The sequence below is a fragment of the Daucus carota genome, chromosome 1 (assembly GCF_001625215.2).
Source record: "Daucus carota subsp. sativus chromosome 1, DH1 v3.0, whole genome shotgun sequence".
Classification (NCBI taxonomy): Eukaryota; Viridiplantae; Streptophyta; class Magnoliopsida; order Apiales; family Apiaceae; genus Daucus; species Daucus carota.
In genome coordinates, this window is record NC_030381.2 from 53,565,858 (window position 1) to 53,592,846 (window position 26,989).

Sequence of the window (26,989 nt, forward strand, 5' to 3'; positions counted from 1 at the left end):
ATTGATCCATCTTCTTGGAGCATTTTCTTCATTATTTGCTGCAATTATGTAAAAGTTAGAGAAACCATGTGAGGATGATGTAAATTTTCTAATATCGTATAGAAATAAACAAATTGAATAAGGACTACAAATTACAAAGACATGAGAGTATTTTTAGGGGTGTTATTAAAAATTAAATCAAACAATGATGAAACAATAGTTTTAATTGGATTTGATATTTCAAGAAGTATATTGGTATAAGAGATATTAAAAAAATTAAGGCATTTACAATTTTAAAAATATAGTGAAAATTGTGTGTGTGATATTGAAGAATAAAGTAAGAAGTAAAATGTCAAGGGTTGGGCAAAAGTCGGGTCGGGTTAAAAGACCATAAACAAAAGGAGTAATAAAATAAAAGCAATCCAAAATCCAAATTAGTGGGGGCTTAGGGTTGCATTATCTATCATTTGGGTCCAAATCCATGACCAAGTAAGATGACTTGATGTCAAAATGAATTATTAAATTTACTTTATCCCGATTAGAGCTAGAGGAATATGAAAAATTTAAAATACAACAATTTGGGAAATGATTTCCCAAATGGAGATATTAAATCACAAATAGAATAAATATTATCATAATTCTCTTACTCTTTTCAACGGAACTTGAAGTAGGTTGCGAGATCTGAGATTGATCGGAAGATCCAGAATCTGTATTGAGTGTTTAAGCTTCCACGAAAATCTAAAAAATTCATAAAAAGGCTTGAAGAAGATGATGATTGAGCGTAAATTGAGAATATCAAGGTGATTTCCTCGATTTTTATGGAATGGATGCTTTAAACTCAAAAACATAACAGTTGTTGCATCCGAGGAATTGTCGAAGGTAGAACCCTAAAAGTTGGAAGGGGTTTTTAAGAAGAAAAGGATTTGAAGAATTTTAGAGAAAGACTTTGCTATGCTTGAGGTGAAATGAATTTACATATATTGCACATATCTTATAAAGAAGTAGTACCGGTTGTAACCGGTCAAAGGAAAGATTACTGCTTATAGACGGTAAAAAGGCTACAGCCCAAATGCTTACAAGTATGAGACCTGATTTATGCAAGAAGCCCACTATATTAAAAATTTAAACAAGCTTCGAGAAAATTCTAAGGAATTCGAGAGAATTCTTAGTAAATAGATCTGGTCTGAAGGGAAGATTTATCCTAGTTGTGGAAAAATTATAGCTTTCCATGTCGAGGTGATTGATGGTTTGATCCATTAAGAAGGAAAATAAAGTAAACATTTTTTTTTCCAACAAAAAAGAAGTGAAAGACCAACCCACGGGGAGCATTCATCATGGGTGTAATCAAGATTTTTGGGTGGGATTTTCTTCATCCAAGTTCTATATACAGTCAAATTCTATTTTTTCCTAAAAATAAAAAGAATATAAAAAATAGAATTTACGTAAGTTATTCAAAATTCGGTGAAAATCACCACTTGGCAAATAAGTATCCCAAGCGGGATAAAAAAAAATACACTGAGGGGCAGTCTGCACATATTCTTACTTAAGAATGCACGAGATACATGTTCAGAAGATAAATGTTACTCAAAAGTTTTTGTTTTTTCTCTATTTTTACGGTAATGACATTATCCACCGGGACAATACTCGTACAAGAGCTTCCTAAACAAGGCAAATACAAAAAAAAGTAGCACTAATACTTTACATTATTTTATGCTATGCATTGTGATTAATCAAGGATCCGATCCTGCACTCCGGAATTGAAGTATTTACATGCATTCTTATTCTGCTCTATCCAATATTCTTTGCTTAAGTATCCGATCCCCCACTCAAGAATTATATTCTTTTACTTCCTTGCTATATAAGGTCATCATGATGCCAAGCTTACGGTCACTCTGTAATTGAAGCATATACAGTAAGAAGAAAATGAGTGAAACAGTTTTAGAGTTGCCAAGGTTTGTTGAGTTCCGGTCACAATATAGCAATAACTTCTGTGGACGAAAATCCTAAAACAATCCGTCTTACCAATGTTCATGTCAAAAGCAATTTGTGCTTGTGGCGAGCAGAGGGACCGTATTATGAATGCGTGGCTGCAGGCTACTCAGTTCGGGATTCTGCAAGCTGCGATGTGTTTAATGTCATCGATTGGCAGTCACTGGTGCTAAGGGTGACAATGGTAAGTTTCTTCGGGCACTGTGGTTTCAAAAGCATAACTATCTTCAGTTTTTGGTGACTAATGTGGAAGATAATCCGATGCTAGTGGGGAATGAGATCTATACGGACATGCTTCACTGTAATTTCCCCTCTTTCAATACACTCGCGAGAGAAATGAAACACTATATCAAAGTGTTTGCTCCTCTTGACATGCTGCTCTGGTTGCTGCCATAAACGCCTTACATGAATATGGTGCGACATTTGTGAAGCCCAAGATATTAAGCATGCCATCCGTGCTCCTTTTATAATTACCAAACACAGTTAAGTCACTCTACGAATAACCAAATTCAAAGTTAATTGTGAGGATCGCATCCACTATAGATTGATGTTAATCAAACACAATAACAAGCACACAAGTAAAGAACACATACAATAAACGTGGAAACCTCTCGAGGGAGGGTAAAATCACAAACCACTAAATAAGAATGTATTACAGGATTGGAGTCGCCCCCTCACTCACACTCTAAAATACAAGCACCACACATGATTTCAATCCCCTGACAACTTGGAGAACCGTCATTGTCACTTAGCAATTCAAGTATCAACTTGGAGGAGGGTTTTTGCTTCATGATCATCAATCATGATTTGGTGATATATCTCTTGCAACTTCCATTACGCTACTAGGTTGTCTTTTCTGGGATTCGATGCAGTGAGCTTTGACAAAATCAGGGTCTGATATGATTGCTAACCATGTTTTGCAAACTGATTTGCATCGAAGGAGTGTTGCTACAGGTAACAAATTAAATGTTTTGTGAGAAGACATGATTAGGAGTGATTCGAATAATGTAACTATATATGGTAGATAAGTAGCGGATCTTACAGCATCTTCGAGGGGAAGAACATGCTCAGTAGGCGTATCAGTGTTGCATTCTGTCATTTTTCCAATGAGAGCCTCTTCAATCTCCTCATTCTGGGAATCCTGATTTTGTTGAAGAAGGCAAGTAGAATGAGAATGGTGAAGGCAATGGAGTTAACGAAGCAGATTTCCATCTTCGTATGCGCATGAGGCATATGCAACACCATACCTATGACTAGCAGAGCAAAATATGAGTTCATTAGATAAATATAGCTTCATCAAAACTGATAATGAAAATCTAGGTTTATAATTCTAGTGAAAATAAAGGTTTACACTAAAACAACACTACTAGAGTCCTGCAAATGTTTATTAACTTCCTGCAAATGAGAATTGAATGTGAAACCTAAATCAAAACAAGTAATACAATGTTCTGCTAAAGCACTACAATATTCACATGTTCTCTTGGAAGCTAGGAGAATTTATGATTGTCCTCCATTTTCAATATTGTTTTTTTTCGGTGACAGCAGAAAGTTTGCAACAATATCTGCAAGCACGACATAATTAAAATTAAATAAAAAAATGATTACCAGCATAAAATGTTGTCATATATCATTGATCCACCTTTTTGGAGCATTTTCTTCATTATTCGCTGCAATTTTGTAACATATATATATGTATTAGAATCAAGATGATATGTCTACAATATCTTCTAGTTAAAAATTTTAAGATGCAAATGTCAAGGGTTGGGCAAAAGTCGGGTCGGGCTAAAAGACCATAAACAAAAGGAGAAATAAAATAAAAACAATCTAAAATCCAAAATAGTGAGGGCTTGGGGTTGCAATATCTTTCATTTGGGTCCAAATCCATGACCAAGTAAGATGGCTTGATGTCAAAATGAATTATTAAATTTACTTTATCCCGATTAGAGCTAGAGGAATATGGAAAAATTTAAAATACAACAATTTGGGATATGATTTCCCAAATGGAGATATTAAATCACAAATAGAATAAATATTATCATAATTCTCTTACACTTTTCAACGGAACTTGAAGTAGGTTGCGAGATCTAAGATTGATCGGAAGATCCAGAATCTGTATCGAGTGTTTAAGCTTCCACGAAAATCTAGAAAATTCATAAAAAGGCTTGAAGAAGATGATGATTGAGCGTAAATTGAGAATATCAAAGTGATTTCTTAGATCTTTATGGAATGGATGCTTGAAACTGAAAAACATAACAGTTGTCGCATTCGAGGAATTGTCGAAGGTAGAACCCTAAAAGTTGGAAGGGGTTTTCAAGAAGAAAAGGATTTGAAGAATTTTAGAGAAAGACTTTGCTATGCTTGAGGTGAAATGAATTTACATATGTTGCACATATTTTATAAAGAAGTAGTACCGGTTGTAACCGGTCAAAGAAAAGATTACCGCTTATAGACAGTAAAAAGGCTACGGCCCAAATGCTTACAAGTATGAGACCTGATTGAGGCAAGAAGCCCACTATATTAAAATTTTAAACAAGCTTCGGGAAAATTCTAAGGAATTCGGGAGAATTCTTAGTATATAACGAAAACTATTAACCAAATGACCCAAGTAAAAAGATAATCCTGATTAGTGGTTATGACGAATGATTGTCGATCTCGTTAAATTAGGTGTCTGGCTTTAACTCTAAAGTCTATTTTTATGAAGTATACCCTTAACCATGTAATTCATTCTATTGAGCAAAATAAGGTTAAAAAGAATTCGTCCGAAAAATATTAAAGATCGGGCCTACAAAGTATAGAAATAAATCTGGTCTGAAGGGAGGATTTATCCTAGTTGTGGAAAAATTATAACTTTCCATGTCGAGATGATTGACGGTTTGATCCATTAAGAAGAAAAATAAAATAAAATTTTTTTTTTCCAACAAAAAAAGAAGTGAAAGACCAACCCGCATGGAGCATTCATCATGGGTGTGGCTTAATCAAGATTTTTGGGTGGGATTTTCTTCATCCAGGTTCTATCTACAGTTAAATTCTATTTTTTCCTAAAAATAAAAAGAATATAAAAAATAGAATTTACATAAGTTATTCAAAATTCGGTGAAAACCCCCACTTGGCAAATAAGTATCCCAAGCGGGATAAAAAAAATACACTGAGGCACAGCCTGCACATGTTCTTACTAAAGAATGCACGAGACACAGTTCCTCAAAAGTTTTTTTTTTTTTTTCTTTTTTACGGTAATGACATTATCCACCGGGACAATACTCGTATAAGAGCTTCCCAGACGGTTGTATCCACCGGGATAAATTGTGTTCTATTTTTACTCTAAACAAGGCAAATACAAAAAAGTAGCACTAATACTTTACATTATTCTGCTCTATCCAATATTCTTTGCTTAAGTATCCGATCCCCCACTCAAGAATTATAATCTTTTACTTCCTTTGCTATATAAAGTCATCATGATGCCAAGCTTACAGTCACTCTATAATTGAAGCATATACAGTGAGAAGAAAATGAGAGAAACAGTTTTAGAGTTGCCAAGGTTTGTTGAGTTCCGGTCACAATATAGCAATAACTTCTGTGGACGAAAATCCTAAAACAATCCGTCTTACCAATGTTCATGTCAAAAGCAATTTGTGCTTGTGGCGATCGAGCAGAGGGACCTTATTATGCATGCGTGGCTGCAGGCTACTCAGTTCGGGATTCTGCTAACATTAAAAAACATCAAATACTAGGCAGCTTCTTTGGGAATCTGAGCAAATAACTACCTTATTATCAGGTAGAGCACCTGAATTTATGAGGTTTAAAACATGCAGAATTGCCTCCACTTCCCTGCAAATTCCACCACGCATGTCCCCCCATTTACTAACTGAATATGCCGCATCAACCATGCAAATTACTGAGTATACACTACTCCTCACTTCCCTGCAGAGAATAGATTCATGTCCTTTCTGTGATGCACATTTAGAGCACCTATAGGGTTTACTCTCCAGAGTGGCCCCTGCCCAAATGACATGATGTTTGAAGCACTGCCCCATTTAGCAACTCGAATGAATATCAACTCCTGAATTTTTTTTTCTTTAATCTTTATCTTATTAAAGATTTGGTCGTCTCTGGCTACCCAGATAGACCACAGCGAAGCCGATATCACCATACGCCATACTTTGGAGATAAAACGTGGCCTGTTCAGTTTAAGTAAGGCCATGAGATTGAAATTGCTGAAGCCTGTCATCGTGGTTTTAAGGTTCCACCAATTACTTATAAAAGACCAAGCCCATTTTGCTAGTTGGCAGTCCCAAAGCAGGTGAGACGAAGTTTCTATTTGTTGGCAGAAAACCCCGAATTCTGCTGCTAAGGAAGTGATTTAGAATTATAAAGTATTTTTAAATTCTCAAGTGCTCAGTTAAGTACTCAATCACGTACGTATGATTTAGAATTATAAAGTATTTTTAAATTCTCAATGTTGAAATTTTATCAAGAATATAAGACTAAAAGGTTTTTAACTTAAGAATGTATTTTCAGAAAATATTTTATTTTCAATAATAAGTAACTTGATGTATTGTCATAACATAAATTTATCAACTAGAGTAGCTAGGATGTTCCAATGACAGTCTTAAAGAATACATGGAAGGATGAGAAAAATAGCAGTAATACTTTACATTATTCTACGCTATGCATTGTGATTTATCAAGGATCCGATCCTGGCCTGGAGGATCCTTTTTCTTTTCTGTGAAGGCAGGGAATTGAAGTATTTCATCTGTCATAAAGGGTCATCAGATATAAAGCATACATGCTGAAAAAGTAGTATTTGGTAGAATTTCTCTAACAATATTCTTATATTTTATATTCAATTTAACATAATAATAAACTTAAAATTATTAAAATTAATTTGTATTATAATATCAAACTATTTAATCAGGATTCTTAAAATATTTTTTTACAGCAGGTCAAGAAAAATAGAAGCACGGCTGTAGAACTAGCTTTTCATTGCCAAACATGCTCTATGTTTTGCTCTATTTGATATCCATGTGCTCAAGCAGTCGAGCATCCGATCCCCACTCAAGAATTATAATCTTTTTCCTTTGTTTTAAAAGGTCATCATGATGCCAAGCTTACGGTCATCCTATAATTGAAGCAAATACATCTGATATATGTACGGTGAGAAGAAAATGAGTGAACTAGTTGTAGAGCTGCCAAGGTTTGTTGAGTTGCGGTCACAATATAGCAATAAGTTATTGAAATATGTAAAGAAAGAGGGGGAGGTGAAGGGGTTTGTCCAGTTCTCTGGCGATCATGTAGGAGCCCAGACGCAAAAGTGCAACATTTGAGAAGCCCAAGATATTAGGCATGCCATCGGTGCTCCTATAACCACCAAACACAGTTAAGTCACTCTACGAATAACCAAATTCAAAGTTAATTGTGTTAGGATCACATCCACTATAAATTGACGTTAAACAAACACAATAACAGGCACGCAAATAAAGAACACATACAATAAACGTGGAAACCTCTCGAGGGAGGGTAAAATCACAAACCACTAAATAAGAATGTATTACAAGATTGGAGTCACCCCTTACTCACACTCTAAACTTACAAGCACGACACATGATTTCAGTCCCATGACAACTTGGAGAACCGTCATTGTCACTTGACAATTCAAGTATCAACTTGGAGGAGGGTTTTTCTTTCATGATCATCAATCATGATTTAATGATATATCTCTCGCAACTTCCATTACGCTACTAGGTTGTCTTTTCTGGGATTCGATGCAGTGAGCTTTGACAAAATCAGGGTCTGATATGATTGCTAACCATGTTTTGCAAACTGATTTGCATCGAAGGAGTGTTGCTACAGGTAACAAATAAAATGTTTTGTGAGAAGACATGATTAGGAGGGATTCGAATAATGTAACTATATATGGTAGATAAATAGCGGATCTTACAGCATCTTCGAGGGGAAGAACATGCTCAGTGGGCGTATCAGTGTTGCATTCTGCCATTTTTCCAATGAGAGCCTCTTCAATCTCCTCAATCTGGGAATCCTGATTTTGTTGAAGAAGGCAAGTAGAATGACAAAAGGTGAAGGCAATGGAGTTGACGAAGCAGATTTCCGTCTTCGTATGCGCATGAGGCATATGCAACACCATACCTATGACTAGCAGAGCAAAATATGAGTTCATGAGATAAATATAGCTTCATCAAAACTGATAATGAAAATCTAGGTTTATAATTCTAGTGAAAATAAAGGTTTACACTAAAACAACACTACTAGAGTCCTGCAAATGTTTATTAACTTCCTGCAAATGAGAATTGAATGTGAAACCTAAATTAAAACAAGTAATACAATGTTCTGCTAAAGCACTACAATGTTCACATGTTCTCTTGGAAGCTAGGAGAAGTTATGATTGTCCTCCATTTTCAATATTGTTTATTTTTCGGTGACAACAGAAAGTTTGCAACAATATCTACAAGCACGACATAATTAAAATTAAATAAAAAAATGATTACCAGCATAAAATGTTGTCATGTATCATTGATCCATCTTTTTGGAGCATTTTCTTCATTATTCGCTGCAATATTGTAACATATATATGTATTAGAATCAAGATGATATGTCTACAATAACTTCTAGTTAAAAAATTTAAGATGCAAATGTCAAGGGTTGGGCAAAAGTCGGGTCGGGCTAAAAGACCATAAACAAAAGGAGTAATAAAATAAAAGCAATCTAAACTCCAAAATAGTGAGGGCTTGGGGTTGCAATATCTTTCATTTGGGTCCAAATCCATGACCAAGTAAGATGGCTTGATGTCAAAATGAATTATTAAATTTACTTTATCCCGATTAGAGCTAGAGGAATATGGAAAAATTTAAAATACAACAATTTGGTAAATGAATTCCCAAATGGAGATATTAAATCACAAATAGAATAAATATTATCATAATTCTCTTACACTTTTCAACGGAACTTGAAGTAGGTTGCGAGATCTGAGATTGATCGGAAGATCCAGAATCTGTATTGAGTGTTTAAGCTTCCACGAAAATCTAGAAAATTCATAAAAAGGCTTGAAGAAGATGATGATTGAGCGTAAATTGAGAATATCAAGGTGATTTCCTAGATCTTTATAGAATGGATGCTTGAAACTGAAAAACATAACAGTTGTTGCCTCCAAGGAATTGTCGAAGGTAGAACCTTAAAAGTTGGAAAGGGTTTTTAAGAAGAAAAGGATTTGAAGAATTTTAGGGAAAGACTTTGCTATGCTTGAGGTGAAATGAATTTACATATATTACACATATTTTATATAGAAGTAGTACCGGTTGTAACCGGTCAAAGGAAAGATTACCGCTTATAGACAGTAAAAAGGCTACAGCCCAAATGCTTACAAGTATGAGACCTTTTTTTTTGAGAATTACAAGTATGAGACCTGATTTAGGCAATAAGCCCACTATATTAAAAATTTAAACAAGCTTCGAGAAAATTGTAAGGAATTCGAGAGAATTCTTAGTAAATAACGAAAAATATTATCCAAATGGCCCAAGTAAAAAGACATCCTGATTAGTGGTTATGACGAATGATTGTCGATCTCGTTAAATTAGGTGTCTGGCTTTAACTCTAAAGTCTATTATTATGAAGTATGCCCTTAGCCATGTAATGCATTCTATTGAGCAAAATAAGGTTCAAAAAAATTCGACCGAAAAATATTTAAGATCGGGCCTACAAAGTATAGAAATAGATCTGAAGGGAGGATTTATCCTAGTTGTTTTAAAATTATAGTTTTCCATGTCGAGGTGATTAATGGTTTAATCCATTAAGAAAAAAAATAAAATAAATATTTTTTTTCCAACAAAAAAGAAGTGAAAGACCAACCCGGAACATTCATCATGGTAGTCGCTTAATCAAGATTTTTGAGTGGGATTTTCTTCATCCAGGTTCTATCTACAGTTAAATTCTATTTTTTCCTAAAAGTAAAAAGAATATAAAAAATAGAATTTATATAAGTCATTCAAAATTTGGTGAAAACCTCCGCTTGGCAAATAAGTATCCCAAGCGGGATAAAAAAAATACACTGAAGGGTAGCCTGCACATGTTCTTACTTAAGAATGCACGAGACACATGTCCAGAAGATAAATGTTACTCAAAAGTTTTTTCTTTTTTTTTTTTCTTTTTTACGGTAATGACATTATCCACCGGGACAATACTCGTACAAGAGCTTCCCAGACGGTTGTATCCACCGGGGTAAATTGTGTTCTATTTTTTCTCTAAACAAGGCAAATACAATAAAGTAGCACTAATACTTTACATTATTCTATGCTATGCATTGTGATTAATCAAGGATCCGATCCTGCACTCCGGAATTGAAGTATTTACATGCATTCTTATTCTGCTTTATCCAATATTCTTTGCTTAAGTATCCGATCTCCCCACTCAAGAATTATAATCTATTACTTCCTTTGCTATATAAAGTCATCATGATGCCAAGCTTACAGTCACTCTATAATTGAAGCATATACAGTGAGAAGAAAATGAGTGAAACAGTTTTAGAGTTGCCACAAGTCCCACACTATTCGAGCCAGTTAAGTACAGCGACGACACCATCGCTCTCAGAAACGTTGCAAACAAGTTATTCTGCACTAGGCTGACTACCCAAGGCAAAGAAAGCTGTCTTAATGCCGGTTCTCCTACAATCAATAGCTGGGCCAAATTTAAGGTTTCAGAGCTTGTCATTTCAAGAATGGTCAAAAATATAAAATTCCGGCTCATGGATGCAAGGATCTACAATGATAACATAAATGTGATGGTCAGTTCATCACACACTAATTTAGGCAATACAACCCAGGAACAGACATTTGAACTCTCATATACACATAAGAAGTCAAGTACCTGGAATTGCAGTATGTCAATGAAGTCAAGTGTCGAATCATCTCTTAAGGTACGCATCCCAAAAATCATCCAAGGCGATGTTAAACTCGGGTTTGAGATTCCAAGCACAGAAACTTCTCCCAAAATCCAAAGTTGCAATGCCAACCACTTTGACTTCCAGTAAACTCAGCATGGACCGCATCCTTTAAAAATTTACTCTGGCAGTGCCTTAGTGAGTATATCAGCTCGTTGCTCTCAAAGATCTATACGGACATGCTTCACTGTAATTTCCCCTCTTTCAATACACTCGCGAGAGAAATAATGATACACTATATCAATGTGTTTGCTCCTCTTGACATGCTGCTGTGGTTGCTGCCATAAACGCCTTACATGAATATGGTGCAACATTTGTGAAGCCCAAGATATTAAGCATGCCATCCGTGCTCCTTTTATAATTACCAAACACAGTTAAGTCACTCTACGAATAACCAAATTCAAAGTTAATTGTGTTAGGATCGCATCCACTGTAGATTGATGTCAATCAAACACAATAACAAGCACGCAAGTAAAGAGCACATACAATAAAAGTGGAAACCTCTCGAGGGAGGGTAAAATCACAAACCACTAAATAAGAATGTATTACAAGATTGGAGTCACCCCTTACTCGCACTCTAAACTACAAGCACGACACATGATTTCAGTCCCATGACAACTTGGAGAACCGTCATTGTCACTTGACAATTCAAGTATCAACTTGGAGGAGGGTTTTTCTTTCATGATCATCAATCATGATTTGGTGATATATCTCTCGCAACTAGGTTGTCTTTTCTGGGATTCGATGCAGTGAGCTTTGACAAAATCAGGGTCTGATATGATTGCTAACCATGTTTTGCAAACTGATTTGCATCGAAGGAGTGTTGCTACAGGTAACAAATAAAATGTTTTGTGAGAAGACATGATTAGGAGGGATTTGAATAATGTAACCATATATGGTAGATAAATAGCGGATCTTACAGCATCTTCGAGGGGAAGAACATGCTCAGTGGGCGTATCAGTGTTGCATTCTGTCATTTTTCCAATGGGAGCCTCTTCAATCTCCTCATTCTGGGAATCTTGATTTTTTTGAAGAAGGCAAGTAGAATGACAAAGGTGAAGGCAATGGAGTTGACGAAGCAGATTTCCGTCTTCGTATGCGCCTGAGGCATATGCAACACCATACCTATGAGTACTAGCAGAGCAAAATATGAGTTCATTAGATAAATATAGCTTCATCAAAACTAATAATGAAAATCTAGGTTTATAATTCTAGTGAAAATAAAGGTTTACACTAAAACAACACTACTAGAGTCCTGCAAATGTTTATTAACTTCCTGCAAATGAGAATTGAATGTGAAACCTAAATTAAAACAAGTAATACAATGTTCTGCTAAAGCACTACAATGTTCACATGTTCTCTTGGAAGCTAGGAGAAGTTATGGTTGTCCTCCATTTTCAACATTGTTTATTTTTCGGTGACAGCAGAAAGTTTGCAACAATATCTGCAAGCACGACATAATTAAAATTAAATAAAAAAATAATTACCAGCATAATATGTTGTCATGTATCATTGATCTATCTTTTTGGAGCATTTTCTTCATTATTTCCTGCAATTATGTAACATATATATGTATTAGAATCAAGATGATATGTCTACAATAACTTCTTAGTTAAAAATTTTAAGATGCAAATCTGGGACAATACATGTTACATCGAAACAAACAAATTTCAATATTTTGTGACATATTAAATTGCCAACTCATCCTAAACATCATTTACTAATCGTTCAGGATTACAAATTACAAAGATATGAGAGTATTTTTAGGGGTGTTACTAAAAATTAAATCAAACAATGATGAAACAATAGTTTTAATTGGATTTGATATTTCAATAAGTATATTGGTATAAGAGATATTAAATGTATGTGATATTGAAGAATAAAATAAGAAGTAAAATGCCAAGGGTTGGGCAAAAGCCGGGTCGGGCTAAAAGACCATAAACAAAAGGAGTAATAAAATAAAAGCAATCCATAATCCAAATGGGTGAGGGCTTCGGGTTGTAATATCTATCATTTGGGTCCAAATCCATGACCAAGTAAGATGGCTTGATGTCAAAATGAACTATTAAATTTACTTTATCCCGAATAGAGTTAGAGGAATATGAAAAAATTTAAAAAACAACAATTTGGGAAATGATTTCCCAAATGGAGATATTAAATCACAAAATAATAAATATTATCATATTTCTCTTACACTTTTTACCGGAACTTGAAGTAGGTTGCGAGATCTGAGATTGATCGGAAGATCCAGAATCTGTACCGAGTGTTTAAGCTTCTACAAAAATCTAGAAAATTCATAAAAAGGCTTGAAGAAGATGATGATTGAGCGTAAATTGAGAATATCAAGGTGATTTTCTAGATCTTTATGGAATGGATGCTTGAAACTGAAAAACATAACAGTTGTTGCATCCGAGGAATTGTCGAAGGTAGAATTTTAAAAGTTGGAAGGGGTTTTTAAGAAGAAAAGGATTTGAAGGATTTTGGAGAAAGACTTTGCTCTGCTTGAGGTGAAATGAATTTATATATATTGCACATATTTTATAAAGAAGTGGTACCGGTTGTAACCGGTCAAAGTAAAGATTACCGCTTATAGACCGTAAAAAGGCCAAAGCCCAAATGCTTACAATTATTGAGACCTGATTTATGCAAGAAGCCCACTATATCAAAAATTTAAACAAGATTCGAGAAAATTCTAAGGAATTCGGGAGAATTCTTAGTAAATAATGAAAAATATGAACCAAATGGCCCAAGTAAAAAGACAATCCTGATTAGTGATTATGACGAATGATTGTGGATCGCGTCAAATTAGGTGTCTGGCTTTAACTCTAAGGTCTATTATTATGAAGTATGCCCTTAATCATGTAATTCATTTTATTGAGCAAAATAAGGTCCAAAAGAATCCGACCAAAAAATATTAAAGATTGGGCCTACAAAGTATAGAAATAGATCTAGTCTGAAGGGAGGATTTATCCTAGTGGTGGAAAAATTATAGTTTTCTGGACCGTACCCATGTCGAGGTCGATTGGTGGTTTGATCCATTAAGAAGAAAAATAAAACAAATATTTTTTCTAACAAAAAAGAAGTGAAAGACCAAACCGCAGGGAGCATCCATCATGGGTATGGCTTAATCAAGGTTTTTGGATGGATTTTTTCTCATCCAGGTTCTATCTACAATTAAATTCTATTATTTCCTAAAAAAAATATAAAAAATAGAATTTACATAACTTATTCAAAATTTGGTGAAAACCCCCACTTGGCAAATAAGTATCCTAAGCGGGATAAAAAAAAAAAAACACTGAGAGGTAGCCTGCACATGTTCTTACTTAAGAATGCATGAGACACATGTCCAGAAGATAGATACTACTCAAAGGTTTTTTTTTTTTTTTTTTTTTAACGGTGATGACATTATCCACCGGGACAATACTCGTACAAGGGCTTCCTAGACGGTTGTATTCATGTCGTGGTTTAATCGATTAAGAAGGGAAAAAAATATATTTTTTCTCAATGAAATAAAAGTGAAAGAGCAACCCCCAAGGAACATTCATATCATGGGTGTGGCTTAATCAAGACCTCTTGGGTCCTATCTAAATTGTGTTCTATTTTTTCTCTAAACAAGGTAGATACAAAAAAGTAGCTAGCTAGGAATTAGGATGTTTGAATGACAGTCTTAAAGTATGTGGAAGGATGAAAAAAGTAGTCCTAATACTTTACATTATTCTATGCTATGCATTGTGATAAATGAAGGATCCGATCCTGCACTCCGGAATTGAGGTATTTACATGCATTCTTATTCTGCTCTATTCAATATTCTTTGCTTAAGTATCCGATCCCCCACTCAAGAATTATAATCTACTTCCTTTGCTATATAAGGTCATCATGATGCCAAGCTTACAGTCACTCTGTAATTGAAGCATATACAGTGAGAAGAAAATGAGTGAAACAGTTTTAGAGTTGCCACAAGTCCCACACTATTCGAGCCAGTTAAGTACAGCGACGACACCATCGCTCTCAGAAACGTTGCAAACAAGTTATTCAATGAAGTCAAGGAACAGACATTTGAACTCTCATATACACATAAGAAGTCAAGTACCTGGAATTGCAGTATTTCAATGAAGTCAAGTGTCGAAACATCTTTTAAGGTACGCATCCCAAAAATCATCGAAGGCAATGTTAAACTCGGGTTTGAGATTCCAAGCATAGAAACTTCTCCCAAATCCAAAGTTGCAATGCCAACCACTTTGAGTTCCAGTAAACTCAGCATGGACTGCATCGTTTAAAAATTTACTCTGGCAATGCCTTAGTGAGTATATCAGCTCGTTGCTCTCCTAGATCTATACGGACATGCTTCACTGTAATTTCCCCTCTTTCAATACACTCGCGAGAGAAATGAAACACTATATCAAAGTGTTTGCTCCTCTTGACATGCTGCTCTGGTTGCTGCCATAAACGCCTTATATGAATATGGTGCAACATTTGTGAGGCCCAAGATATTAAGCATGCCATCCGTGCTCCTTTTATAATTACCAAACACAGTTAAGTCACTCTACGAATAACCAAATTCAAAGTTAAATTGTGTTAGGATCGCATCCACTATAGATTGACGTTAATCAAACACAATAACAAAGCACGCAAGTAAAGATCACATACAATAAACGTGGAAACCTCTCGAGGGAGGGTAAAATCACAAACCACTAAATAAGAATTTTTTACAAGATTGGAGTCACCCCATCACTCACACTTTAAAATACAAGCACCACACATGATTTCAGTCCCCTGACAACTTGGAGAACCGTCATTGTCACTTAGCAATTCAAGTATCAACTTGGAGGAGGGTTTTTGTTTCATGATCATCAATCATGATTTGGTGATATATCTCTCGCAACTTCCATTACGCTACTAGGTTGTCTTTTTCTGGGATTCGATGCAGTGAGCTTTGACAAAATCAGGGTCTGATATGATTGGAAACCATGTTTTGCAAACTGATTTGCAGCGAAGGAGTGTTGCTACAGGTAACAAATAAAATGTTTTGTGAGAAGACATGATTAGAAGGATCAGCTGGGTCTTAAGCACCGAGAGTTGCACCCACAAAAGCTACCAAATTATCTCTGGAGCATGGAGGTTTCCTCACATCCTACAATAAAACAAAAATTCTAATTACAAGTCTTAGATATATTAATCATAACAGAGCCGCAGAATGTTATAAAACATTTTCTTCATTCCCGCATGTAATGTATAACAGAGCTGAAATCTAGAATCAAGAAGCAAGGAGGAGGGATTTGAATAATGTAACTATGGTAGATAAATAGCGGATCTTACAGCATCTTCGAGGGGAAGAACATGCTCAGTGGGCGTATCAGTGTTGCATTCGGTCATTTTTCTGAGAATCCTCGTTTTGTTTCTCACAAAAAACACCATTTCTTTGAAACCTGTATCTGGGAAGTCTTCGAAGAAACCTTTCAACTTCTCCTTCCTGTTTCATATAGAAGTTGAAGGATAAGGGGCAAGATGTTAAGGACAACTTCGGTAGAATTACAATTGAGTTATTTACAGCAGTTTGTTCATATAAATATGCATTAGATATTATCCTTTCATATAAGAACAATTCCATAATATTTTTGTAAATCTTTATCTGTGCAAAGAAAGGAGTCATGACTCATGACATATATAATTTGATATATAGAGAGAGCAGTCTTGTAAAGCCTAAAATCTACATGTACCACCACATGAATCAGTTGTATAAATGTTTGCCTTTTTTGCGGACTTCAAAAAGAAATTTACTCAAACTAACACAGATGCAAGTTTGCAACATTATCTACAAGCACGACATAATTAAAAATAAACAAGAAAATTACTACCAGCATAACATGTTGTCATGTACCATTGATCTTGGAGCATTTTCTTCATTATTTGCTGCAATCATGTAATATATATATTAGAATCAAGATGATATGTCTTCAATAACTTCTAGATAAAAATTCTAAGATGCAAATCAGGGACAATACACGTGATATCGAAACAAACGAATTCCAATATTTTGTGGCATATTAAATTGCCTACTCATCCTAAACATCATTCACTAATCTAAAGTTAAGAATCAATACTTTAAATACAAATTTAAATGTAGGTTGCAATTTACCTAAACAAAAATTCAAATTGATTAGAAACTAGATTTCAACTAAATTCAATTGCATCAAAAACAAGCATGGATGGATGATAAAAAATGTATATATACCTACTTATTAGTGTCTCGGATAAATAACTTATCGATCTAAACTGAAAATTGTTGTATCATACACCAATGCACAGATAAAAAGTTGGGAAAACCATGTGAGGATTGTGTGAATATTTTAATATCGTACAAATGAATTGAGTAAGAACTGCAAGTAACAAAAACTTGAGAGTGTTTTTCGTGGTGTTACTAAAAATTAAATCAAACACTGATGAAACAATAGCTTTAATGATGTTATAAGAAGCATATTGGTATAAGAGATATTAAAAATTTGAGGCATTTAAAATTTTTATAAAGATGGTGAAAATTCGTATATGTGATATTGAAGAATAAAACAAGAAGTAAAATGTCAAGGGTTGGGCAAAAGCCGGGTCGGGCTAAAAGTCCATAAACAAAAGGAGTAGGAAAATAAAAGTAATCCAAAATCCAGATGGATGAGGGCTTGGGGTTGCAATATCTATCATTTGGGTCTAAATCGATGACCAAGTAAGATAGCTTGATGTCAAAATGAACTATTAAATTTACTCTGCCCCGATTAGATCTAGAGGGATATCGGAAAAATTCTAAATACAACAATTTGAGAAATGCTTTCCCAAATAGAGACAATAAATCACAAAAGGAACAAATATTATCATAATTCTCTTACCCTTTTTAACGGAACTTGAAGTAGGTTGCGAGAGCTGAGATTGATCGGAAGATCCAGTATGTGTCATCACTGAGTGTTTAAACTTCTTCAAAATCTAGAAAATTCAAAAAGAGACTTGAAGAAGATGATGATCGAGCATACACCGAGAATATCAAGGTTATTTTCTAGATCTTTATGGAATGGATTTCTAAAATCGAAAACCATAACTGTTGTTACATCCGAGGAATTGTCGAAGAACCTTAAAAATTGGAAGGGCTTTTAAGAAGAAAAGGCTTTGAAGAATTTTGGAGAAAGAATTTGCTATGCCTGTGGTGTGACAAATGAATTTACACTACACATATTTTATAAAGAAGTATTACCGGTTGAATAACCGGTCAAAAGAAAGATTACCGCTTATAGACGGTAAAAAGGCTGAAGCCCACATGCTTACAAGTATCGAGGCGGTGTTTAGGCAAGAAGCCCACTACATTTAAAATTCATATGAGCTTCGAGAAATTTCTGAGGAATTCAGGAGAATTCTTAGTAAATAACGAAGTTTTTCCAGTGTAATATACATATAAAAATATCTATGCATTAAAGAAAGAAATCAAAACTTATTCAAGCAAGTACACATAATTCATAGATCACTACTGCAAAGAAGTTCTATATTAATGGAAAAGGGAGCATTCACCAGAGTAGTTTCTGATTCCATGAAGTCAACTTCTCACCATTAGGGTATGGTAAGCGAGAACATGCTAGAGATGCAAGACATGATACATGAACTTAAGTGAAAATTCTAATTCTAAATATAACAATGTGAGGAAATCTTTTCAAATACAAATACTAAATCGCAAAGGGAATAAACATTATCGTAAATAAAGGATTTTTTTTATAATCTCTTACCTCTATTAACACAACTGAAATAAGGAATCATCCTGGTCTTAAGCACCGAGAGTTGGTCTTAAGCACCGAGAGTTGCACCCACACAAGTTACTGACTAATATGTGGAGCTTGGAGGATTCGTCATATCCTATCCCCAACCCGTTCGCGTAAGGGATTTGGGGAATTTTTCGTGGGTGGGTCGAGGAACGGGAAAAGTTTTATAAAAATTTTGGGGATCGTGGGCGGGTCAAGGATTCGTATCTCCCCGCCCGACCCTGAATGTATATATATATAAATAATAATATATTTATATATATTATACTAAATAAATTATTAAAAATAGATACCATTTATTATATTATTAAAATTAAAAAGTAATCTATAAGTTAATTGACCAATTTTTTTTGTTGTAATATATTATATTTTATAATTTTAAAATTTTCATTTATTTAGATTATAAATTAATACTATGGGATAATATCACTCTATTAGTATATTACAAGTCAGTAGATTGGTTTTTATTAAAAAATATATTATGTATTATAAACTTACTATTTTTATTAAAAAAACAAAATTTCCCGAATCCCCGGATTCCCATTCCCCGTTTGTGGCGGGGATCGGGGAGGAAAAAAATCATCATTTGGGACTCAAGACGGGTCTGGGGATCGGTATCGAATTCGGGGATGAGGTGGGGATAACACTCGCCTACCGCAAAGTGTCCCGTACCCATCCCTAAATCCTATGATAAAACAGATGTTCCAATAACAAGTCTTAAATATATTAATCATAACTAGAAATATAACTAGAAATATAAGAATATATGAACGGGTATCTCATCAAAGGAAACAACCTTATTAGTTTTGTTTTTACTCATTTAAGGATATATATGAAATTTTATGAAAGGGTATACAATTTCTGTCTTTGCAGAATGAAAATGATACAACCACCGGCTTATGTGAGTAGAATGAAAATGATGAAGGCATAGGAGTTGACGAAGCAAATTTCCGTCTTCATAGCTAGGCGCTGAGGCATATGCAACATACCTCTGACTAGCAGAGCAAAATATGAGTTCATTAGTTCTTGGTTTCTGTGATGCATTAGATAATATAGATTTCATCAAAACCGATAAAGAAATTCTAGGTTTACAATTCTTTATTGAAAATAAAGGTTTACATTATAACAATGTTTGATTAACTTCCTGCAAATGAGAATCTGACATGCGTGAGTGTTAAACTTTTTCAATAATCTAGTGAACTCAAAAGATACTTGAAGAAGAAAGGTCATCAGGCACAAACATAGAACATCAAGGTTAATTCCTAAATCTTCAATGAATAAAAAGATGCCAATATATTACTGAAAAGTATTAAATTATTTAGAAAAAATCCCTACTTTTTAAAGACAGGATAAGCTGATCCTTTTGTTTAGGTCTATCTTGGAATATTGAAAAGTAGCTAGTATGTTCCAATAAAAGTTGTAGAATATATTGTGCCAGGACCAGAAAAGTAGCTAGATTATTCTATGCTATAAAGGGTCATCACAATATGAAGCTTAAGGGCATTTATAATTGAAACATATACACTCTGATACAGAAAATGAGTCAAGTTGTTGTATTGCCCAGGCTTGTTGAGTTCCGATCAAAATATGCCTACAGTAAGTACTTATTGCGATATGTAAAGGAAGAGGGGCAGAAGAAGGGGTTAGTCCAGTTCTCTGGTGAAGATGTAGGCAGTGCAGACGCGAAGTTCGAAGTCGAAAAATCAGAAAGTGGGGATGGATCGGTGCACATAAGAAGCTGTTACAACAACAAATACCTGCAGCTGGTGGACTACGACAACTGGATTGCTCCCAGAGCAGAAAAGCCCGACGAAGACCGATCCAAGCGTTCGTGTACTCTGTTCAGGCCTACTTCTGTGGGCGGGGATTCCAGAACAATCAGACTTACCAATGTTTATCTTGGAACTTATCTGTTTATGTGGCGAACAGCTTCGCCCTATTATGGATGCGTGTACTCATGCAACTCCAATCCAGAAGCCGATTCCTGCGACGTGTTTAGTGTCATTGATTGGCAGTCACTGGTGCTACTTCCCAAATATGTGGCCTTTAAGGGTGATAACGATAAATTTCTCAGTCCCATATGGTATGAAGGTCATAGTTATCTTCAGTTTTCGGAAAGTAAAGCTGATGATTTAATGGTGGTGGGGAACGAGATAGTCCGGATCACTTCTGATGGTAACATTCGCATTCGTAACATGTTCAGGGACAGATACTGGTGTTTAAGCCCAAACTGGATTTGGGCGGATTCAACAAATTCGTCGAATAATGACACACTATTTGAGCCAATTAAATGCAGTAATGACACAATCGCTCTGAGGAACATGGCAAACAAGTTATTCTGCATCCGTCTGAGCACCGAAGGAAAAATTAACTGCCTTAATGCCGGCTCTTCTACAATCAATATTAGCACGGCCAAATTTAAGGTCTCGGAGCTTATCATTTCAAGGAAGATTGATAATATCAGGTTCCGGCTCATGGATTCGAGGGTATACGACGAGAAGATGCTGGTGATGGTCAGTTCCACCTACACGAACCGAGGCAATTCGACTCAGGAGCAGACAATTCAACTCTCATACACAAATAAGAGGTCAAGCTCATGGAACAATAGTCTCTCCTTGACCACCAGTGTCGAGGCCACGATCACCGCAGGCATACCATTCATCGAAGAAGGCAAAGTTACCGTTGGTGCTGAGAGCTCTGCACAGCATGCCTGGGGAGAAATTGTGGAATCCGAGGAAAATGTGACCATTAGCTACAAGGTTTCGATACCACCAAGGACAAAGGTGACTGTGAGAACTGTGACAACCCGCGGTGTTTGTGATGTCCCCTTTAATTATGACCAGCGTGACGTCCTCTACACGGGGAAAACAGTTGTGACCAACATGGATGACGGAGTTTTCACGGGCGTGAATAACTATTCTTTCTACACTGAAGAGAAAGAGGAGCCCCTGGATAATAATAATCGAGGTAGAACTGCTACAGGATTCAGGAGGGTTGCTAAAGTGTCACGCACAGGTGTGATAACTCGTCTCAAATGATCTGAATCAAGGTGGCTTTCGTGATGTTGGATCAGTACTATTACTCTAAGCTATGCTTTTTATTACTACTAAATAAACAAAGACTGTATGTCAGGATTGCTATCCTATGAAATATAGCTATAAGTTGTGCTGTTGGGGCCAGGACCGTCTGGTATGGTAATATCTTTTAGATGGTATGTGCATAAATAAGAATGAGTCCTCCAAGATTATTAATCAATATATACCAGTAGTTTTTATTTAATGCACACCTTTCTATTTGTTATATTTTATTTGACTTAATGACCTTTTAACCCTCAAAATTTGGGATTGTACTGATGCAGCCTCGATGTTTTAACTTGGCTGAATCAATCCTCCAAGTTTCACAAATATTCATTTTAACCCTCATACTGGTATGAATGAAAACACGGTATATAATAGATGGACAATCATGACATTTCACATGTGAGGGTTAAAAGGGCATTAAACATTGAGGGTTAAAAAGAACATCTAATGTATTCTAATGTATTCTTTAGGGGTTAAAAGGAAAATAGATATTTAAAAATGAAAGCAAGTATAATTTTTTAAGTATACTTTAAAAATCATGAACTATGCAAATGTATTTTTATATATTAAAAGTTTAACATATATCTAATTCTTCTCAAAAAAAAAAAAAACATATATCCTAATTTTTAGTAAATATAAAGGGTAACAACTACTATTTTATTATAAATACCTAGTATAAAGTATATAACATGGAGTTGTTTACATGAAAAATGTGTTTTTTCAAATTTTTTGGGTGAATTACTTATGAAATGAAGATTAAAGAAGGATCTCTTATGTATGCCCAGGTGTCTATGTTTGATGTTAGAATTATTAAAAGATGAAAATAGTCTTACATAAATCTGAGCACTGCGTTTGTTCTAAGCATATTGCAAATGTTTTCACACATTCAGAAAAAGCATTAAAGAATTTGTAAAGTTAATTGAAGCTCTTCATCAGGCTTTCATATTTCTATCAAACTACTGATCAACTTACTTTCTGAACTTCAGGTACAGAGAATAGATTCAACACATCTAGTAACAGAAGAGAATAAAAAATTTAAGCCACAAAGCACTTGTCCCAGTTTGTAACAGAAGTAAATTCTATTGAAAAAAGTAGCTAGTATATATATGTTAGAATGACAGTTATAGAATATTCTATGAAAGGACCACAAAAGTAGTACAAATTATTTTACGCCATACGGGGTGTTTAAGCATCTGATCCACACTTTGACGGATTTTATTTCGAAAAAGATTGGGAATCTAGTAGTCTAGTACTACTTTTTGTCATAAAGGGTCATTATAACTATTACCACAAATGCAAGTAATTGACAATCATAATATCGAGTATATATTCAACGATATTCATATTATATTAAAGAAGAGAAGAGAGACGAGAGGGAAGAAGAGAGACGGGAGATTTTATTAAAGAGTTAATTTATCAAATTATGATTTTATTTTTGTTGAATATCTTAAATATTTACTTCTTTATACTAAAGGGTGTTTGGTATAACGGTTACAGAGTGTTTACTCGTTGGAAACAACACTGAACATTTACTTTGTAATTCGCTAGCCTAGTTGTTAGGCCTGTAACTTTGAGTCGGCGGGGCTGCTCGCGAAAAGCTCGAGTTCGAACTCGTTTAATAAAACTTGAGTCGGCGCGAGAGCTCGTATACAAGCTGAGCTCAAATAAGATTTCATACCCGTTTAATTAAATGAGTGTCGAGTTTGGACAAATATTTAGGTTTGATTAAATGTAAAATAAATGAGCCAGCTCGACCGACTCGTTAAAACTAGCTCGTTTAGCTAAACGAGCCGGCTCGCCTGACTCGATTAACCTCGGCTCGAAACTTGACTCGCTCGACTCGAATGACATCCCTACTAGTTGTTCGAGGGAGCCTTATTATTTAACTTAGTTGGTATTTCATTTGGGCACCTATTGATATTTCAAAATTTATAAAACAAATAAGGTGAATCTTGATTGTTGGATTTGTTTCAAGCAGATTGCTACATGTTCCCCTACTAAAAAGAACTAATTATCTAAGCGGATTGCCTAGATAAACATAATTACTGGAAATATTGTGATACTTTCATACTTAATTCTGTTGAAAAAAGTAGCTGATATTTCCCAGTGACAGTCTTAGAATATACTGTGGTAGCATGAGAAAAGTAGTAATGCTTTACTACATTATTCCAGGCTATGCTTAATCAAGGATCCGATCCGGCACTCAAGGATTCTTTTTTCTTTCTAAAAAGGCAGGGAATCTAGTAGGACGTTTATGATGTGTTTCTCAGCTCGACTCGAATTACAGGCCTAATTTCCTCTATTATAAAGAGCCATCAGGATATGAAGATTACAGGCATTCTACAACTGAAACATATACACTACTTTAATATTTATACAGCAAGAAGAAAATGAGTCAACAAGTTGTAGCTTTGCCGAGGTTTGTTGAGTTCCGGTCACAAAATAGCAATAAGTTATTGCGATATGTGAAGGAAGATGGGGCGGTGAAGGGGTATGTCCAGTTCTATGGTGATTTTGTAGGGAGCGCAGACGCAAAGTTCGAAGTTCACCGGTCAACAACTGTGAATGGACTGGTCCACATAAGAAGCTGTTACAACAACAAGTTCCTGCAGGTGTTGGACAAAGCGCCCAACTTGCTTGCTGCCAAGGCTGATAAGCCTGACGAAGACCAATCGAGTCGTTCTTGTACACTGTTGAGGCCTACTTCTGTGAATGGGAATCCTAAAACAATCCGTCTTACCCATGTTAATCTTAAACTTAATCTATGCTTGTGGCGTGGTACTGACCCTGCCTATTATGCATGCGTAGCTGCATACTACTCAGATCCAGATGCCGGATCCTGTGATGTGTTTAATGTCATCGATTGGCAGTCACTTGTGATACTTCCCAAATATATTGCCTTAAAGGGTGATAACAATAAATTTGTTACTACCATATGGTATTATGGTAAGTGCTATCTTCAGTTTTCAGCAACTAATCTGGATGATGATCCACTCAGTGCCGGGAATGAGATTGTGCAGACTTCAAACGGTAACATTAGCATTCGTAACTTGAACTGGGATAAGTACTGGAGGTCAGACCCGCATATCATTTATGCCGATTCAACAGTTCCCACAAGTAATGACGCATTATTTCAGCCAGTTAAATGCAGCGAGGACACCATAGCTCTTCGAAGCATAGCAAACAATTATTTCTGCACCATGATGACCAACGAGATCATGAAAGATTGTCTTACTGTCGGCTCGACTGCAATCACTAGCTTTGCCAAATTCAAGGTGTCAGAGTTTGTCGTTTCAAAGACTATCGAAAATATAAACTTCCGGCTCATGGATGCAAGGATCTACGATGAGAACATGCTCGTGATGGTCAGTTCAACTTACGCCAACCAAGGCAATTCAACCCAGGAGCAGACATTTGAACTCTCGTACAGAAACAAGAGGTCAAGTACTTGGAACTGTAATTTGTCAGTGAAGGGGAGTTTCGAGGCATCTTTTAAAGCAGGCATCCCATTCATCGAGGACGGTAAAATTACATTCAAGTTGGAGGCTTCTGAACAATATACCTGGGGAAAAACTAAGGAAGCAGAAGAAAAAATATCCACTTCCTACAAGGTAACAATAGCACCAAAGACAAAAGTGACCGTGCGAATTGTGGCAACCCGTGGTATTTGTGATGTCCCCTTTTGTTATGATCAGCGCGACGTTCTTTATACCGGGGAAACAGTCATCACTCAAATGGACGACGGGGTTTACACTGGCGTCAATAACTATTCTATCTACACCGAAGAAAAAGAGGAACCTCTGAATCAGAGTACTCGGATAACAGCAGCTGCAGGTTTCAAGAGGGTTGCTAAGGTGTCACAGTCAGGTGTGATAACCCGTCTTAAACATCCCATAATCAGCTACGGACGAGGCTATTAGTCGATCAGTACTCTAAGCTGTAACGATCAGGTGTGATACCCGTCTTAAACATCCCATAATCAGCTACGGGTGAGGCTATTAGTCGATCAGTACTCTAAGCTACAAATGCTTTTTATAACTAAATAAATAAAGACTAATAAGTCTATGAGGAAAACTATCCTGAATACTTTCTATGTTGAAGCTGTGATTTTCAAGTTGTGCTGTTGGGACCAGGACTGTCTAATAACTTGTAGATGGTCTATGTTGAGAAATAAAACAGAGTCCTGAGATTATAATTGGTGTACTCTTTATACAATATAATCTTATTATATATTATTCCATGTTTTACACTTAATTTTCTTTCAATTATTATATTAAACGAAATATAATAATAATCTTTCAGATGGCTATTACTTCGATCCTATGTGAATGCTAAGGGGAAATCACTTGAATCTTTGAGAGATGAAAGTTTTGCTTCGACAAACTCATGAATAGCTCTATACTTTTCGCTATAATGTAGATCTTCTCCTGTTAACACTACTTTGTTCTACCAAACCATCACTTTTGTCATAATATTGTTCCATGGTATCCTTTTTTTCCATTGCTAATTCCTCTTTTTTGTTTTTTAAAGGACTAGCATTCTCCTCCTTGTTTGTTCGTTGCTTTCAAACAATTTCATATTAACTTATTACAAGCTTCTTTTCCTAATTTACAAATTGAAGATTTTATTAAACCCTCTTAAACTATCTGTTTCATTCTCCTGTTAACAATTTAAAGTGCAGCTTTCATATGGTTCGACAGCTGTGGAACTCAGAATAAGTGCACTATCTTTTTTGTTTTTCTAGATTTTTTTTTGTCGCAGTTTGTGACTTTGTGGCAAAGAAAATTCTAAGAGATTTGCAGCAAGTTCTTTTAGCAGAATGTGAATACACTGACTAATGTATATGAATTAATAAATTGAACTCTAATAAATACATATTTTACAGTTATTACTTCGGTAATATTTTAATTAGTAAAAAAAAGTGAATACCTATATGGCTTGTATGAACTAGATAAATTACTTGCTAGATCTGCATACTTATCATCTTAAAAGCTGAAAGTCACATTGGCTTATATGGATTATATGTTAACCATATATTGTTCGAATACAAGTAGCATCTCAGTCTATTGTAAATATAAATAAATAAAAGTACTAATTAAATCATATTTATTCAAACGGAAGGAAAATAGATATCTAAAAATATAATTTATATATATATAAATTTTAATTTTTAGTAAATATAAAGTGCAACAACTACTATATTATTA

General features: G+C 35.2%; 2 protein-coding genes and 2 long non-coding RNA genes across 4 annotated transcripts; 2 read left to right on the plus strand and 2 right to left on the minus strand.

Annotated features, from left to right (window-relative positions):
* Positions 1-2,563: 2,563 nt before the first annotated feature.
* On the minus strand, positions 2,564-3,526 carry LOC108201089 (uncharacterized). Its single transcript, XR_001802881.2, has 2 exons — positions 3,011-3,526; positions 2,564-2,916 (listed from the first exon to the last, which is right to left on the minus strand). It is a non-coding gene; the product is annotated as an uncharacterized LOC108201089 (long non-coding RNA).
* A 7,874-nt stretch (positions 3,527-11,400) lies between these two features.
* LOC108201060 (uncharacterized) lies at positions 11,401-12,037 on the minus strand. Its single transcript, XR_010288203.1, has 2 exons — positions 11,833-12,037; positions 11,401-11,738 (listed from the first exon to the last, which is right to left on the minus strand). It is a non-coding gene; the product is annotated as an uncharacterized LOC108201060 (long non-coding RNA).
* An 8,085-nt stretch (positions 12,038-20,122) lies between these two features.
* On the plus strand, positions 20,123-21,985 carry LOC135149928 (uncharacterized). Its single transcript, XM_064086094.1, has one exon. The coding sequence runs from the start codon at positions 20,241-20,243 to the stop codon at positions 21,738-21,740; it is 1,500 nt and encodes a 499-aa protein (XP_063942164.1). The 5' UTR covers positions 20,123-20,240; the 3' UTR covers positions 21,741-21,985.
* A 2,187-nt stretch (positions 21,986-24,172) lies between these two features.
* On the plus strand, positions 24,173-25,702 carry LOC135150622 (uncharacterized). Its single transcript, XM_064087229.1, has one exon. The coding sequence runs from the start codon at positions 24,173-24,175 to the stop codon at positions 25,700-25,702; it is 1,530 nt and encodes a 509-aa protein (XP_063943299.1).
* The last annotated feature ends 1,287 nt before the right edge of the window (positions 25,703-26,989 follow it).